The sequence below is a fragment of the Harpia harpyja genome, chromosome 2, assembly GCF_026419915.1.
Source record: "Harpia harpyja isolate bHarHar1 chromosome 2, bHarHar1 primary haplotype, whole genome shotgun sequence".
Taxonomy (NCBI): Eukaryota; Metazoa; Chordata; class Aves; order Accipitriformes; family Accipitridae; genus Harpia; species Harpia harpyja.
The window spans coordinates 2,559,229-2,575,530 of record NC_068941.1 but is presented as its reverse complement, the minus strand read 5'-3'; the positions used below and the strand labels follow the sequence as shown (position 1 = coordinate 2,575,530).

At 43.2% G+C, this 16,302-nt stretch overlaps 1 protein-coding gene across 2 annotated transcripts; it reads left to right on the top strand.

Annotated features, from left to right (window-relative positions):
• The first annotated feature begins 871 nt into the window (after positions 1-871).
• Positions 872-15,674, top strand: NUP54 (nucleoporin 54). Of its 2 annotated transcripts, XM_052812506.1 has the most exons (13): positions 872-1,065; positions 3,021-3,182; positions 5,532-5,615; positions 5,747-5,881; positions 6,602-6,831; positions 9,676-9,863; positions 10,749-10,945; positions 12,282-12,336; positions 12,907-13,000; positions 13,521-13,628; positions 13,996-14,115; positions 14,470-14,580; positions 14,839-15,674. In XM_052812506.1, exons 1-13 carry the CDS (start codon positions 1,014-1,016, stop codon positions 14,965-14,967), a joined length of 1,665 nt encoding a protein of 554 aa, XP_052668466.1. In that variant the 5' UTR covers positions 872-1,013; the 3' UTR covers positions 14,968-15,674. The 2 variants fall into 2 exon arrangements, with proteins under 2 accessions (XP_052668466.1, XP_052668475.1); XM_052812515.1 differs by lacking the exon at positions 3,021-3,182 and having other exon boundaries at positions 876-1,065.
• The last annotated feature ends 628 nt before the right edge of the window (positions 15,675-16,302 follow it).

Here is a 16,302-nt window from a genome sequence, read left to right as displayed (position 1 = left end):
CAGGCTGAAAGTGACACTCTGTGAAAACATTTTGGGAACTTTCTTTGCTCTGCTTTTACCCAGATACTGCTCTTCTTGCCACGTTCCAGATGCCAGATATGTTGGTGTTACAGCCGCCTCAGTGCTTTTGTGCTTCCCTGGCCGACTGCAGGGAAGAACCTATCACATAGGGAAAGTCGAGTGGATTTTCTTTCCTACAGCGGGGACAGCCTGGCCCCAAATTAGCGGTGTCAGGAAGGGGACAAGGGAAAAACTGCCGATTCCATTGTAAGGCAGATCCCCGGTAGGAAAGGGGTCTTCCTCAGCCGGGGACGCTGCAGGTGTGGAGTGACCCTGGGGCTGCGTGGGGGCTGCCACGAGCACGGTAGAGCCGTGCGGATCTCTTTCTTGAGTCCATACACCCCGATTTTTGTTGGGTGTTGACGACTCTTCGTCGGGCCTCGAGTGGAAGGAGCCGCGTTGCTCTCCTGACAGAGCCCGCTCTGGTGTCTGCACGCCCCGGCTCCCTCGGAATGGTTCTGGGGAACCCGTCCGTGGGACTTCACCCTTCAGAGCTGTTCTTTTTCTAAAGCTTTGTGCCTTTCTGCATCGCTGTTTGTTCATGTTTCTCTAACATGATACAGCGCTTTAAGCTGCGCTTTTATTTTCCCTGCTGAATCGCTGCGGTCCCTCCGCTCTGCCCCCTGACTGTTTTTCCCCGGCAGATTCTCTTAAATCTCTGTTAAACCAAAAGCAGCACGTTTTCTTCTCCTGACGCAAGGGGAAGATCTGTTTGGGTTTCTTAGCCCTTTTTTTTTTAACTGTCCCGCCCCCCCCCGCCCCCCGCCAGGGATGGTGTCCCATTTCCCCCCGCCCCAGCCGTGCGTAGTGGTACGGCCCGCGGCGATAACCTGCCGGCCGCGTTAACCGGAAGCGCTTAGCGGCAGCGGCCGGAAACGGCGGCGGTTTGTTTCTGGTCGGACCACCCCGGGGGCTGCACGCGCTTCCCGCTCGCCCCGCCAACAGAGCAGCTCATGGCTTTCAACTTCGGGGCGCCGGCGGGCGCCGGGGCCGCCAACCCGACCGGTGAGCGCGGAGGGTACCGGGTGGCGGCAGGAGCCGGGGGGGGCGGAGTCTTTTTCCCTCTTCGCGGCGCCGTAGCCGAGCCCCAACGGTCCTGGGCGCGCGTGCCCCCCCGCCTCACCAATGAGAGCCGCGGCCCCCTCAGCGGCGGCGAGGGGCGCGTGCCCCCCCACCAATGAGAGCCGCGGCCCCCTCAGCGGCGGCGAGGGGCGCGTGCCCCCCCACCAATGAGAGCCGCGGCCCCCTCAGCGGCGGCGAGGGGCGCGTGCCCCCCCACCAATGAGAGCCGCGGCCCCCTCAGCGGCGGCGAGGGGCGCGTGCCCCTCCACCAATGAGACCCGCGGTCCCCTCAGCGGCGGCCGGGCGCGCGTGCCCCCCCCCCAGCGCTATCCGCAGCCCCTCAGCGGCGGCGGGAAGCCCGGTATCCGTGGGTCTCCGTTGAGTGCGGAGCGCCATGGGCACGGCCGCGCGGAGCTGTCCTCGGCGGGGCTTTGGCGGGGACGGGTGTGGCCGGGGCCGTGGCCGTCTTCTCTCGCCTTTTCTCGGCGGAACCGGTGAGATGCGAGCGAGCTCCCCCCGTTAGTTTTCTCCCACCCGCCTTCGGTCAAACGCTGTCCCCACCGTACCGGCCGGGTTTTGTTGGATTTTTGTCTTTCTCCCGCGTGAACAGTTACTGCACGGTGGTGGCGGGTCCGTGTCGGGAGGTGTCCAGGTCTTGATGCTGGCGAAAGAAGAGTCAGTTGTTCTGAGGGTGCATGTGATGGGGTGATGCACGGTGGTGCCTGTTTAATGCTGCCAGGTCACTCGGATCATCGCTTTTGATTGCAGTAATGTTCCTGTTTGGATGAGATGCTCTTGGAAGATTAATTTTAGAGCAGTGTAAAAGATAGTGCTTAACTTGTGAAGGAAGGAGGACTTTTTCCCTCTTACTGTTTTGCTGCTGTCAATGGACTGTCAGTCTTGGTGAAATGTAAGCCAGAGCCTTCCTTACTCTCACTTAGTAAAATAATTCTTTGTTGGCTTTTAGAGCAGACAGTAAGTCCTTTGGACAGGGCTCACCTTCGCTGTAGTTAGCCTGGACTATACTGTGTGGTCTTTCACTCTGACTCTGGCTGGTTTAGACAGAGACTTTCTGGCCCCATCTTAAGTAAAAGATGATCTTGTACTACTTGTATGCTGTTAGAAGGTTTATTGTGCTCGCAGAGCAGTATGAGAGGGAATTCTGGGATCACACCCCAGGACTGCCCGTTGCCTGTCTGTCCATCTAGTATGAACCTGTTCTCAGCTACTTCTGGGGAGGGAGTCGGAGAGCTGCTGTATTAGCATTTTTCTTAGTGCTGGAAAACCTGGATGCATCTGGTAAGTTACCAGCAAGCACTGGACTACACAGATTTTGCAAATATAACTTGAATAAGTCCGCCCTGGAGTATTTGAGGCACGCATTGTGCCTCAGCTGCTGGAGTTGTATTTTGTGTTTATTCTGCTATCACTGCTCATATGTGGGTATGGTATTAGCATGAAGATAGTTTATTCTTGCCTTCCTGATAGCATGTGAAATAATTATGCTACTATCAGCTACATTAGTACAGAGGCAGCTGTATCAAGCAGTCTTAGGCAGTTAAAAATTACTCTTAACAGGAATGTTGAATCACGTGGATATTTTCATGTATAGCTTTGAACTAAGATGGGAAAAATGTTAGCGGCTTTATATGCAGTATAGTTGAAAAATAAGATGCTCACAGCAGTGATGTGGGGAGAGTGGGTTAAACAGGAAGCTTTCAACTGTCCTCCTTGTGTTCAATAAAGAATGTTTAATGCCAGTTAATATCTTACTCTTGTTTTTAACTATGCCTGTCTTGTCCATGGTGATGGAAAAATTTTTTAGCTTTTCTTTCCTGAACCTACCTTTTACTTGGAACTAATGTTACCTTGCTCTTTTTCTGCTTCCCGCTTGTCAGGATTTGGTGGGCTTGAAACTACAAACTCCACTGCCAGTGGGTTTAATTTTGGGGGTTTCGGATTAACTGCTAATCCTGCAGTGAATTTTAATATTGGGAATTTCGGTGTTTCCACTACCTCAACTCCACCATTCAATTTTGGTAACAGTCTGGCAAGTGCAGGTAGATAATGCATAAATACTTGTTCTGTAATAAATGTTAATAGCAGGGGTCCAAGAATTGCATTCCTAACTGAGAATCTGTGTTTAGTACTAATCTTCATATCCAGTGAAGACTGGAGATAAAAGCTCTGAAAGTGGAATGGGTTTGAGAGCCATAGGCTTGTAGGGGTTTTTTGCCGATTAAATTCTCAAGAAATAGCTGTTGAGGAAAAATAACCATGTACCAAATGCTTAGTCTCTGAAATGGAAATGAATTGTGGTAACCTACCAGTCTGACCTAGTCTAAAATTGAGCCTCGATTACCTAGCAAAACGGCAACATCAGTTCCCCGTTCAGATCCAGGCAATCAGGAACAATTGCAGAGCTGGTCCCTAATGCCATGTTTCTTGACATGAGATTCTTGGACTACTGCAGTCATGTTTTTTCATCTACCCCTGTGTCTCCTCATTGGCCTTCCGTTGGCTGTCATGAATGCACTACACCTCAATAGTTTCTGTGGAGAAACAAATTTTATACGATCAGCACAAAATGACCAGCCCTCGCTGTGATCTCTGTTTCCTAAATGCCATTCTGCACCCTGAAATAGCACGCATCCCAGGCTCTCGTTAAGAGATTCTCTACGCTTGTGGGAGGGTCTTGTGTGTGATGTGGGTGCTGGGTATTGATTAAGAAAACCGTTCTTGGCTCCATGTAGATCCATCAGTTCTGAGCAATCAGCTGATAAAATTTCAAGTTAAATCTTTTCCATTTCATATAAAAACGCTTAACTGTATGGATTTCTAATGCTTTTACTTGTGTAGAATTAGCCCGTGGGGTCTTGTTGCCGCTGCTCGTATAGGAATTATATTCATTCCACAGCGTCATTGTTCCCTGTCTTAGCATACTCTTACCTGTTCTGTGCACTCGAGGGATCTGGTTTTGGGTTTTTTTGGTATGAATGCTATTGGGCTGTATTTCTTTAGCTGAATTTGAACTACTCCAGAAGAGAACTTGGATACTTAATTTTGTTTAGCAATTTGCACTCTTAGATCCTTTTTCAAGAGAGGATGACTAAATTTACTGTGAGTACAAAACTACCAAAAAATTGTGTCATCTGATGGTACTCCCGCTAGGGTTTCTCACTCGCCGGTAGGACTGAGACTTGAATGTTACAGGGAACAACTTCTTACACCTGCTCACATTCAAAAGCGATCGCATGTTAACTTTGGTTTAAGCTGTTTATTTTGTATGTATACAAGAGGAAGGTAAGTGTACTAGGTCTAAAGAGACCTTTTTTTTTTTTTTTTTTTTTGCTATTGATGTGTGAGTCAGCAATGGCAGTGTCTTTTTGACAAATCCTTTGTAGCAGACTGTCTTTCTTCATTTGAACACATGTAAGAACAGCTTGAAACAGAGAGAACTTTTTCAGGGCTAGTCAGAAGTCCACAGGCTGCACCTTGGGCCAATGATGCACTGGCACCACCGTAGCAAAGTGATGGTGTGGTGGCATCCAGCACCTGTGCAGCCTCATGTACTGGGATGCTGTCTGGGCTGGTAGCACCTGTCTCAGCACAGCTGCCCTGCATTGGGGCACCTCTTCTAAGGGGGCGAATGGGAAGATGGGTTTCTTGGGGCTTTCTCTCACACTGTGGAGCTTGGGCCTTCACTTAGGTCTGCTCCTACTAGCCAGTGACTGGTCGTCCTGAAAATCTGTGGAACGCTGATTGCTTTTGTGTCCGTCTTCCTCTGATAGTGGTTGAACCTCAAAATGAGATTTAATGGGGGGGATGATAGGGAAACTAGGCTTAAAAAAAGCCCACCTTGTAGGATTTTACCTGTGTGTAGAAAGAAATCGTTGCTGTGACAGCATTCCCACGTAAGCACAGCACTTGTGTGTACCCTAGCCTCAGGCTTTACTTGATTTGTTTCTATTTTTGCTCTTAAGAGGTTAAGAATGTTTAAAAAGCTCATAAAACATCAGATTGTTTATTAAACACTTAACACCAACATTGACTAGAAGTATTCCTGAGAGTGAATCTAAGAAATACTATTTTTAGTTGTGTCTGTCACTAAGGAAAGCACTTCCTGCTGGTAGAGGAACAGGATGTTAGTTGACTGCTGCTTTTTTTTATTTGCTTTCTTGACACACTGTAGATGTATTGGCTTTCTGGTTCATGTTTTCTCCCCCATTTCCTCAGACAATGAACTTGATACCCATGATCTATGTGAACTACATGCTTGTAACATAATACATCCATCTGTCAACATCTCTTCTCATAACACCCTTTGACGTGTGCAGTTTATTGTCATGTTATGCACAACTGCCGCTCACAATGTGCCGTCTGCCTTACTTGCAAACTTTGTTTGTTAGGTGCGTTTGGAGGATTTGGGACAACTACCACCACTGCGGGACCAGCATTTAGTTTTTCCGCTCCCACCAATACAGGCACCAGTGGTAAGAGAGTACAAGTCTGAAAGTATTTGCTTTAGAATGAACCGTAGGGCATCAGCCCTTCACAACAATGTTTTGGATTGCACAGATACTCTCTCCTCTTTTTCTCAAGAATTCTTTGCTTATTTCCCCAGGACTCTTTGGTGCTACCCAGAACAAAGGCTTTGGATTTGGTACTAGTTTTGGCACAGGAACTGGAACTGGCTTGGGTAGTGGGTTGGGAACTGGGCTAGGCTTTGGAGGCTTCGGTACCCAGCAGCAACAGACCAGTAAGTATGGCCTTCTCCTGGCTTACCCCTTCCTTAGCATTGAAAGCATAAGACTGCAACAGGTGCACAAGTATTGGGATGGAAGTATACTGTAAAAGGAGGCTGTTATACTTATTGCTTGATTGATGGAGACTTCTCAGAAATTTGGCTTTTGAAATGCCTACATTTGCAGCCCTTGCCTTTTTCTTTAAACTACAGCTCAAGCAAATTTCTGAGCTTCGCCCTTTAGTTCCCGACAAGATTCACCCCTTTGGTTTGGCAGCGGTAGAAAGAGTAGTTACAGAATTGATGTTGGCATTCATGGCATTACTAGAAAGGGGAGAAAAACAGCGTTGAGTTTAGTTTAAATGTGAGTTGGATAATGACCAGCAGCAGGCTCTGAGTCCATTGAAATTATAATAACAAATCTACCCTTCAGATTTAGAAATCGAAGGTGCCGGATGATGTTATGGGTGAATATAGGCTTCTCATTTAAAGAAAAAATAATACATCTTTTCTTCTAACTCAGCATTCAGGAACTTCTGTTGCTGATGAAGATTGGGTGTAAAAAGACACTTTTAAAAAACGTTATCTGATACTGATTTATTTTTTCTGTGCATTTATTTTGCTTCTCAAAATGTGAAAAGACGTGATAGGAATGATACGCAGATGGTACATGTTAGCAAGCGCGTCTGTCTTGGTTGGTGAAGGAGTTCATTTGTTTTTCTTCATCCAACACAGCATTAGGAAGCGGCTTGTTCAGCCAGCCTGCTCAGACACCCGCCCAGTCAAACCAGCTCATCAATACAGCCAGTGCCCTCTCGGCTCCGACACTCTTAGGAGATGAGAGAGATGCTATTTTGGCAAAATGGAATCAGCTTCAGGCGTTCTGGGGAACAGGCAAAGGTTACTTCAACAATAACATCGCTCCAGTGGAGTTCACGCAGGAAAATCCCTTTTGCAGGTTTAAGGTATGGAATTGTTCAACGGCCCACAAACAGTTCTGAGGCAGTTACTCTGCTTGCTGAGTGTCTGAGTGTCTCATGAGTGTTGAATCAGATTTTGTAACTGTTAAGAGTATTCTGAAGCAGTATTTTTCCAGGTTATGTACACAACTGATGTATGCTAATTAAAAGGTTTGAAGATGTATAGATGCTGGGGATCTGGGTGGTGTTGAGGTACTACATAATGAGTGCCTAGGTGGGTCATGAAACTAATGTTTTCATACGATAGCATTCAGGCTAGTGCGTGTGTAGTTGGAGCAGATCTCTGGAAATGAATTTTAATGTGTATTTGTTTAGGTTACAGTATTAGAGAAACTACTTAAAATGACCTTCACATCTGAAAGAAACTGTTAACATCTGGAATAAGAACTTCAGGGTCTGTCTTCATTGCTTTGCCTACATTAGAAAAACCCTCTATGAACCTGGCGTGTGCATACCATTTTAAATACACCAGCCTTCAGCTTTCCTCTACTTTATCCTTGCCGGTGCTGAAGCTGACTCCATTCCTTGTATTACATTGTTAGCAGTTCCAGATCTTGCTTTTCATGTCAAGAAAGAATATGTGGCTTTACATCCTCTGCAAATCTCGCGCCTGCTGACTTTCTTGATAAGCTGCAGACTTGAAAGTGGATTTGGGTCAGGCATGGTGATACCCTCCTTTGCCAAACTGATTCTTTGAAGTGCAAACTTTCTAACCTGAATGTAGGTTAATACCTAATTAAGACTAGTTTTGATTATGCACATTGTGACACTTTTATAAAATCTTTGCCGCAACTGAGTGCTTGCATAACAAATGCTTGGCTTCTGTTGCATTACCTTCTTAGGTGTTACCTTAAATATTTTATTGATAATGCACCTGAAAGCTTACTTTCTTGTAAGTTGTTGCCTGAAACGGCTTTAGAGTTTTCTGGGCTTCGAAAAATTGCAAAGTGTAAGTCGTGTGATGGAAAATCAGTTATTTTAGAGTTTCGTTTACCAAAAGGAGAAGTTTTCCTTTCAAGCTAGACAATGCCACGTACTAGGTTTACTTTTGTCCCTGTGACTTGAGTATTACTAATGCCATTACAAGTTCACGTACCTTAAGTGAAATACTGAAAAGTTCGATATATGTCAGCAGTGGTGGATGCCTAGGAAAAATAGTGGAGAAGTCGATGGCACAGGTATTGGAGCAAAGGATCGTAAGCTAGTTTGGTTTATTGCCTCTGTAAGCATCAGACTCCTGATAAGAATGAAGCATTACCCAAAGGGTTTCACAGGTATTCAGGGAATCCACTTGTACACAATTCCAGCTCTAGAACAAATGAGAAGCATGCAGCTCTTACCTTCGAAGCACACTTTCCTTGGTTATGTGATACAGGCTGTCACTTGAAGGACCACAACAAAGTAAAAAATCTGTTATAGTTTGAAAATACTTAATTGCATAAAGAAATAGTGAAAGATTTATTTATTTAAAACAGAAATACAGGAGGAGTCATGTCTGTGTGGTCTTAGCACTACTTGGCATGTAATGAGATTTAGTCTTCTGTGTACTGGCAAGTCTTTCCCCACAGCGTGGGCCTCTTTCACAACTATGGAAGTGAAAGGCATGTGCTTAAACCCAAATTATTTCTTAGCTGTCACTGTTGTGTTCCATGACAGCACGGCCCAACCAAAGAAGGCTGATTCTGTGAGGCTCACCATCATGGAGAATTACCTTCTGCTGACAAAGACCAGGCTCTTGGGCACATCCCCAGCTCATTTCTCTCTTCAGTTGAACTTGCAGAAGGGTAGAGGCAGAAGTCACCCACATGCATGGGGTGTTAGGGCCTTAAAAAGCACCCGCTGTCCACCGTGTCACCAGTGATACGTTGGTGTGACAGTTCATAGGCAAGATGAGATGAAGACTGCTGCTCTGCTTTTGCTTATAATGAGCTAACAGTTTAGATCTTTCTTACAAGTCATGTGGAGTTTACACCGGAGCCAACAGGATTGGTTTTTTTTCAAACAGGGAAAGCATGCTGTTGCTTAGCACAGATGGCAGCAAGTGTTCCTGTATTAGATTATGATGTTGAATAAAACATCGAACCTTACCTACAGCTTTATCACAGCAAGGATAAAGATAACGTTAAACTTTATAAGCAATTGTACAAAAAACTCCATGACACTTGCTAACACAGGGAAAATTGGCTGTCCCAAATTCTGGTGTGAGAAGCTTACTTGATGCATGTCTTAGTAGAAAAACTGTGTCCGTGTTTTGACTTGCACTGCTTGGCAAACTGTCTGGATCTACAGTAGGAAAATGCTAAGAGATCCATAAAGATTTATGGCTGGCTTATCTTTCAATTAGGTTATGTCAGTAACTGTTTTGCAATGTTGTAAAATTTTTCTCAAACTCTAGTAATTTTTCTATATTCAGGTCTGGTCCTCTGGTTCCTTTTGCAACTTAGAAAAAGTGTAAATTTGTAAAATGTTCCTGATTGTTATCAGCTCTGAAGTAGCATAAATACCCTGCTGAGTTGGCATCTCCCAATCCATAGTTTGTTGGGTTTTTTTGTTTTTTTGTTTTTTTGTTTTTTTTTAAGATGGGGAATGGATACTTAGAGAACTTCTTGTAAAAATCTGAACTGTTTCATAAGCTACTCTACTGGTGGTCTTGTGAGAGAATGTTTTAAAAGGGGATTGATTTTATGTTTCTGCATCTCTGAATGTGTTGTAACTTAAAATTTGAACCAGTTGCTCTAAAAATTGAGGGGTTTTGCCCCTCACCTTCACACCACTTAAATATGCTTTTGCTAAGTAATATATCACCAGTTTTTGTTTGTTCATTTGCAGGCTGTGGGTTACAGTTTAATGCCCAACAACAAAGATGAAGATGGCCTCGTGGTCTTGGTCTTTAACAGAAAAGAAGTAGATATTCGAAGCCAGCAGCAGCAGCTCGTAGAATCACTACACAAAATTCTGGGAGGAAACCAGACCCTCACTGTCAACGTAGAAGGTGTTAAAACGATGCCAGATGACCAGTATGTGAATTTTACATGGTTTTGCCTTTTTATCCGGTATTGCATGCTATAAAGGGTTAGCGCTTAGTCTGCTCTGTCTCCCTTTCTCCTTGATTTTAGATCTGTTCATCCTGAGTTTGATTTCATGTCTCTCATTCCTTCATGTTGTTTTTTTTTAAGGTCTTAATTCCAGTATCTTTCCTGTTTGTTACTGCTTGCTTTTGCTGGAGTGCACAGCTGAGAACCTCAGCTCTGTTCAGGAAATAGGCTTCTCCAGACCTTGCTCAGCTGCAGAAGTTGGAGATGAGGATGTTAACCATGAGGGTGGGATAAATACTTAGTATTGTAGGAGCTGTGAGATATTCTTCACTTGGTCATGCATAAGGCAGAAGGGCATTGGGGTGTATAGTAACAGTGTCTTTGCAGTGTTCTGTATCACAGATGGTTGTTTTGGTGGGAAAGCTGTTCCAAGGCTAGTTGAGCTGGCTCATTCTGTGTGTGTTATATCAGAGTGCTGTCTGCTTTGACTTGTTTGGGGGCCTCAGGCTAGTCTGCCTGAAGTACTTCAGCACACTGATGTTTCTGCTTCTTACTTCCCCACAGTTGTTCATTCTGTTTTAAAGGCCAAAGGTTTTAGGTTATTCTTAATGTAGTACTAGTATCATCATATAATACGGTTGTTAAAACTGGGGGGGAGAATGTAGTTTTGTAGGGTATTTACAGCTTTTCTCTTTCTGCCTTGCTGTGTTAAACCCTGCACTTACTAGTACTTTGTATTTCTGTTAGCTAAAGTAAGTTAACAATCAGCTGGAAGAAGTGGTATCTTTGATTTAGGTTCTTCTTTATCATGTTAGTTTCTATACACTGCTGATCTTTATCTGACAGTATGCATTTTGTCTTGCTCAGGACAGAAGTGATCATTTATGTTGTTGAGCGCTCGCCCAACGGTACTTCGAGGAGAGTTCCTGCGACGACTCTCTATGCCCACTTCGAACAAGCCAACATTAAATCGTCCCTGCAGCAGCTGGGGGTCAGCCTTTCCATGGCCAGAACAGAGCTTTCCCCGGCACAAGTCAAACAGCTCCTGCAGAACCCTCCTGCCGGTATGTGGTCTGGAGCTGTACAGGGGTGCAGTTGGGCCTCTTTTGGGGCTTTTTTGGGTCTCTGGGAAAAATGCAGGTGTTGCCCCACTGGAAAACACCTTTTAAAACTACAAGAGTTTCCAAGGCACTCTGACATACTGATGTAGTGGTTTTAATTACAGCCCGTTTTCCCACTGAAGTGCAGTGTAGTCTACCAAGACAGTCATTATTTACCAGTAATATGCCACACAACACCATACTATATGATTTAGCCATCATAAATCATTTCAACTTATACATGAAAAAAAAAGGGGGGGGGCCTGTGTAATGATGGTTGGGCACAGCTCGTTAGTCCATGACTGAGAAGGAAGCTGAGTTTGTAGGCTGGCTAATCAAGCAGTAAGATGTGCAAGAAGAGGTGTTAGTGCTGAGCTCCAGAGAAGCAGTCACACCCTGAGAAATGAGTTTTGGTATGAAGACAATAGGTTTTATGAGGAAGTACTTGGAGTGTTGTGCAGTGAAAATGTTTATGGTAGCTAACTGTTCTGGTCTCCTCTTTAAGCTGGCCTGAAATGGTTAAATTACCAGCAATTTGTTTTTTGTTTTTTTTTTTTTTCTCTTTTTGGTATGTCTCTTTCTGGTCAGAAAGTCAATTGCTTCCCTATCAGTGTTGTCTTCCCTGCTCCCCCCCTCCCCCAGCATACCTAGGTATGTGCATTTAATACAGTGATTTGATTTGCAGTGAGGTTTGGAGGATGTAATAACTTGCATCATGAGGTTGATGTACCTGTACAATTAGACTGCTTTTATTTTATGGTGTTACCTGATGAAGCAGTTCATGGCAAAACAAGCAACTCTTCTGTCAACAGATAAAATCTTTAGACAAATCTTGTTAGGAACCATGGTAATTCCTATTGGGATTATTTTGCCCACTAGTTTGGTACTTTGATCACTTAATCACTGATTTTTGTTTTTTATTTTTATTTTTTTAATACAATAAGCAACTTGAAGAGGGAAGATGACCCAAGTGTAGCATACAGTGGAAACAACAGGAATTTTTCCCCTTGATCTGGGGATTGTCTGATTTGATTGCCTATGGGTTGTTCTTTTCCCATGCTTTCAAACCAGTAGAAGTGCTTGACAGCCTTTTGGACTGAACTGACTGCCACAGTTCAGGACCAAGACTTTTAAGAAATACCCTTGTTTAATTAACCTTAATTTGTATAACAGTCATTCAGGTTAGCAAAGTTCATAGGGTTTGTGTATTTCCTAGTATCTTTCCTGCTTAACAGCTGTAAGATGTGATATCTATTCAGATCTATCCATACTAAAAACTTGTTTGTCTGGTTTTTTTAAGGTGTTGATCCTATTATATGGGAACAAGCCAAAGTTGATAATCCTGATCCTGACAAGTAAGTCTAGTAGTCCATCTGAGTATTACAAAAAGACTAGGAAAGGGGAGAAATATATAATATTGTGTAGTACCCTTCAGGTAACTTGTAAGACACTTATTAGAAAATAACTTTGTTAAGTGCTGATCTCAATTGGAGCAGTGAGGATTACTAGAAATGCCTGTCTAATCCCTGTACCTATTTAGGTCCTTAAGGTTTGTCAGGATAAAGAGCCTTACTTGCATTATTTCAAGTTGTGGTGTCATCCATTCCATGGACTACTTGTTGTGACTTACTTTCTGCAGCCATCGTGGGTTTTTTCTCTCTATTCCTGCAGCTTAAAGTGATGTACCCTTGTACCCTCCAGTGGTTACAGATAACTTTGGCTGATGTCTTTATGAAAAAGAAACAGGTTGTTAGGAATAGTGACGACTCTAGAACTTAGCGAAACAAGATATGTTTACGTATTATCTTAATTTATAATAAGCCAAGATTATCTGTAATTTTGTATTGGATTATATGAATAATTAGTAATCCATACCACATGTCTAATATAAAAATGTGTTGTAAGAAATATTTGTATTCTTGTAGACTTATTCCTGTGCCAATGGTGGGTTTCAAGGAACTGTTGAGAAGATTGAAGGTCCAAGATCAGATGACCAAACAGCATCAAACTCGATTAGATGTAAGGCTTCTCATCTTGATCATGACTGCTTGCTTTTGATAAAGGATGTGCTATTAAATGAGCCTCCCCCCATGCCTCCTGTGTGTTGAAAACTGAAACTGGAACCATGTGCATGGGGCTGTGACTCTTCAATACTAATTTTTAATATATTCCTTAATTATATCTTTTGGCCAAAAACTGAGCAGTGTGTTTTGGCTTTCATTTTTTTTTTTTTTTTCAGGTTCAACCTTGCTGTGTTGTTATGGGCTAATTCAAACCAGCTGAATAGAGTTGTACTGGCACAGACTCTAGTTTAGGCACCCAGTTTTCTGATGCCTTCTGAAAATGCCAGCTGCATGTCAAAATAAATAGAAACCAGAACAGTAGAGGTCTAGCAAAAAGCTTTCTGGAAGCATCTTTAGTGAGGACGCTAAGTTGCTGGACTGAGTACTGGTTTGAAAATCCCTGTTTCAAATCAGGACTAATGTGTTCTGTTACCAGAAACTCTTATGACTTCCAACTGACTCCATCTCCTCTGCAGATAATATCAGAAGATATAAGTGAGCTGCAGAAAAACCAAACAACTACTATGGCAAAAATTGCACAGTACAAAAGGAAACTGATGGCGCTTTCTCACAGAACATTACAGGTAACGTGGATAGTCTAAATAACTCATGCTGACACACAGTCTAGTGCCAGACGACAAACTGAGAGGGGGCAGGATGACCTGTGCAGTCTTGTGCATGGCCAACATTGAAGATGAAATTCTGACTTCATCTAAATGCTATTGATTTAAGTACCAGGCAGAGCTGTTGGGGAAGGCTTCAGGTGCGCAGCATGTCTTGCTACTTTGGGAACCTTTTCTCTCACTTACTCAGAAGCTATGGGACTGCCCTGAAGTCTCGGAGCAGCAGACTAAATGACAGAACATATCTGATGAGAGACATGCGGATGGGCTAGTGGGGAAAGAAATGGGCAAAGTCTTCTCTAATGAACCTCAAAGGCTTCTTTTGCAGGTGTTAATAAAGCAGGAGATCCAAAGGAAAAGCGGTTATGCCATTCAAGCAGACGAAGAGCAGCTTCGTGTACAGTTAGATACAATTCAGTGTGAACTTAACGCTCCTACGCAGTTCAAGGTGAGCAGTTAGTAGAACTTTTCCAACAACTGTTTTATCCTCACAAAAAAATGTAAGTTTTCCAAACCATGCATATACATTTGTTGTGGAAAGTTTTCAGAGGAGAAGTCCAGCAGTGTTACTAGGTTGTTGTGTCATGCTCTTTGCTGCATGACTGATAGATATTTAAGTATTTTTTGAGTCTTCAGAAGTATTGGAGTTGCTTGCCCTTTGCATGTCTTCCAAAAAAAAAAAAAATTAAAAACAGAATGAGCGGCAATGCTTCCTGCCCTGGTGACTCAAGGAGTGCTACGTGCTGGAGTTGTGACAGATGTAAATGAATTGTGTTTAATTTAAGCCTGTTTCTCCTCCCAGGGCAGACTGAATGAGCTCATGTCCCAAATCAGGATGCAAAACCACTTTGGAGCAGTGCGGGCTGAAGAGCGCTATTACATAGATGCAGACCTCTTAAGGGAAATCAAGCAAGTAAGTATTATTGGGTAGAATCCCAGGATACTCTTTGAACTTCATAATTTAAGTCAGCTATGCACTAACTTGGGAGATGTATCTAGAATGTCATGTTTTTGTGAAAGGATGAAGTCCTTTTTATTGTTCTCGGTGACAGTGCATCAGTGTTGTACAAAACCACTCTCTGCAGTTGCCACCAGCCATGGCACCTCTGAGAAATATTGCTTAAAATCTGTGAAGTTGCGCTATGCTTATGCTGGTTTTTAAACTGTGCAGCACCTGAAGCAGCAGCAAGAAGGCCTGAGTCACCTCATTAGCATTATAAAGGATGACTTGGAAGACATCAAACTTATAGAACATGGGCTGAACGAGAGCATTCCCATCAGAGGAGGAGTCTTCAGTTGACGTGGTGGATGCTGCTGGGCTTACACAGAACACATTACTGAAGTTCGTGGTTCACCTTCCAAGGCTAAAACTGTTGAGGTAAAATAAAACACGTATCTTCTAGGAGCAATGGTATTTTGGCTGTTATAAATCTTTAGAATTAGCAAAGCCTCTTCTAAGCTTTTGAACTTGACCTTTGGAAGGTTTATATTTTATAAAGCTGTATATGCTTTAATAAAAGAAGGAAAACTGAATCTGTTCAGATACTGTTTTACTATAAAACTATATGTACTATTGTACATTTTTTCTTTTTTTCCTTTTTTTTTTTTTACAACAGCATTGTCCTAGAAATGCAGTGCCAAGGGAATTGTTCCACTTGTGACTTGGTTTGTGGAAAGCTTAGCCTGTTTTCATGTTTTTGTCAAAACAATCAAGTAACATCATTATGTAAACACCTAATTTAAATCATTACAGATATGTATGTCTCTATAACTATGTTGGTCTCTGCAGTACCAGTAGTTTACTGGGGCAAGCTGCAGGAAGTTGATGTTTCCAGTTTCTATCCTTCCTTTGGACTGCAAGGAATGGAAGGTGATATTTTGTCACTCTACAGATGTGAATTATAAAAAGCTTTGCTGCCCCTTAAATAACAACAGAATGTCTAGATGTTGTCTTCTGCCTTTTTTTAATTGCCGGAGAGTAATAAATTCAGTCTGACTTTGTAATAACTTGTGCATGCTGTTGGCTCTTTCTCAGCTACATCAGCAAAGCAGTGAAACTGCTAACAACTCCGTGTTAATGCACTTCACTCTCCACCCACTGCAGGTAACAGGCTATCAAACCCGATGCCTCAGAGCTGCTGCCAAAATAAAACACAAGGTCCTGTCCCTTAGATCCTACCTGGTACCAAGTACTGCAAAGGAGTTGGCTACTATACGAATGGGAGAGACAGCTTTTCCACCACCTCCCCGCCCCCCGAGGTTGCCTTTTTTTTTTCTTCATTACAAAAATCACTGAAAATAACTGAAACAAAAATACATTATGCTCTGCAGTAGGAGTTTGTAGAGCAGAAACACCTTGAACACAGTAGTGACAAAATCATTTCGTTCATTAGCCACACAAAAAAAAAAAAACTTCCATTCACAAAATTTGAAAGATAGAAAAAGAGATACACAGCCTCAGCATGCTGAAGCCTGTATTGTGCATCAGAAAGAGTATTTTTGGAAGTACAATTCCATTACAATTGAAAAAAGCATATGTGGAACTCTGCTTAAGGGGGGAAAAGGATAAGTTTATTTTTGGAACCATTGTTCCAATTATTAAAGTATCTTAAATGTGCCATTCACGCTCCAGCGG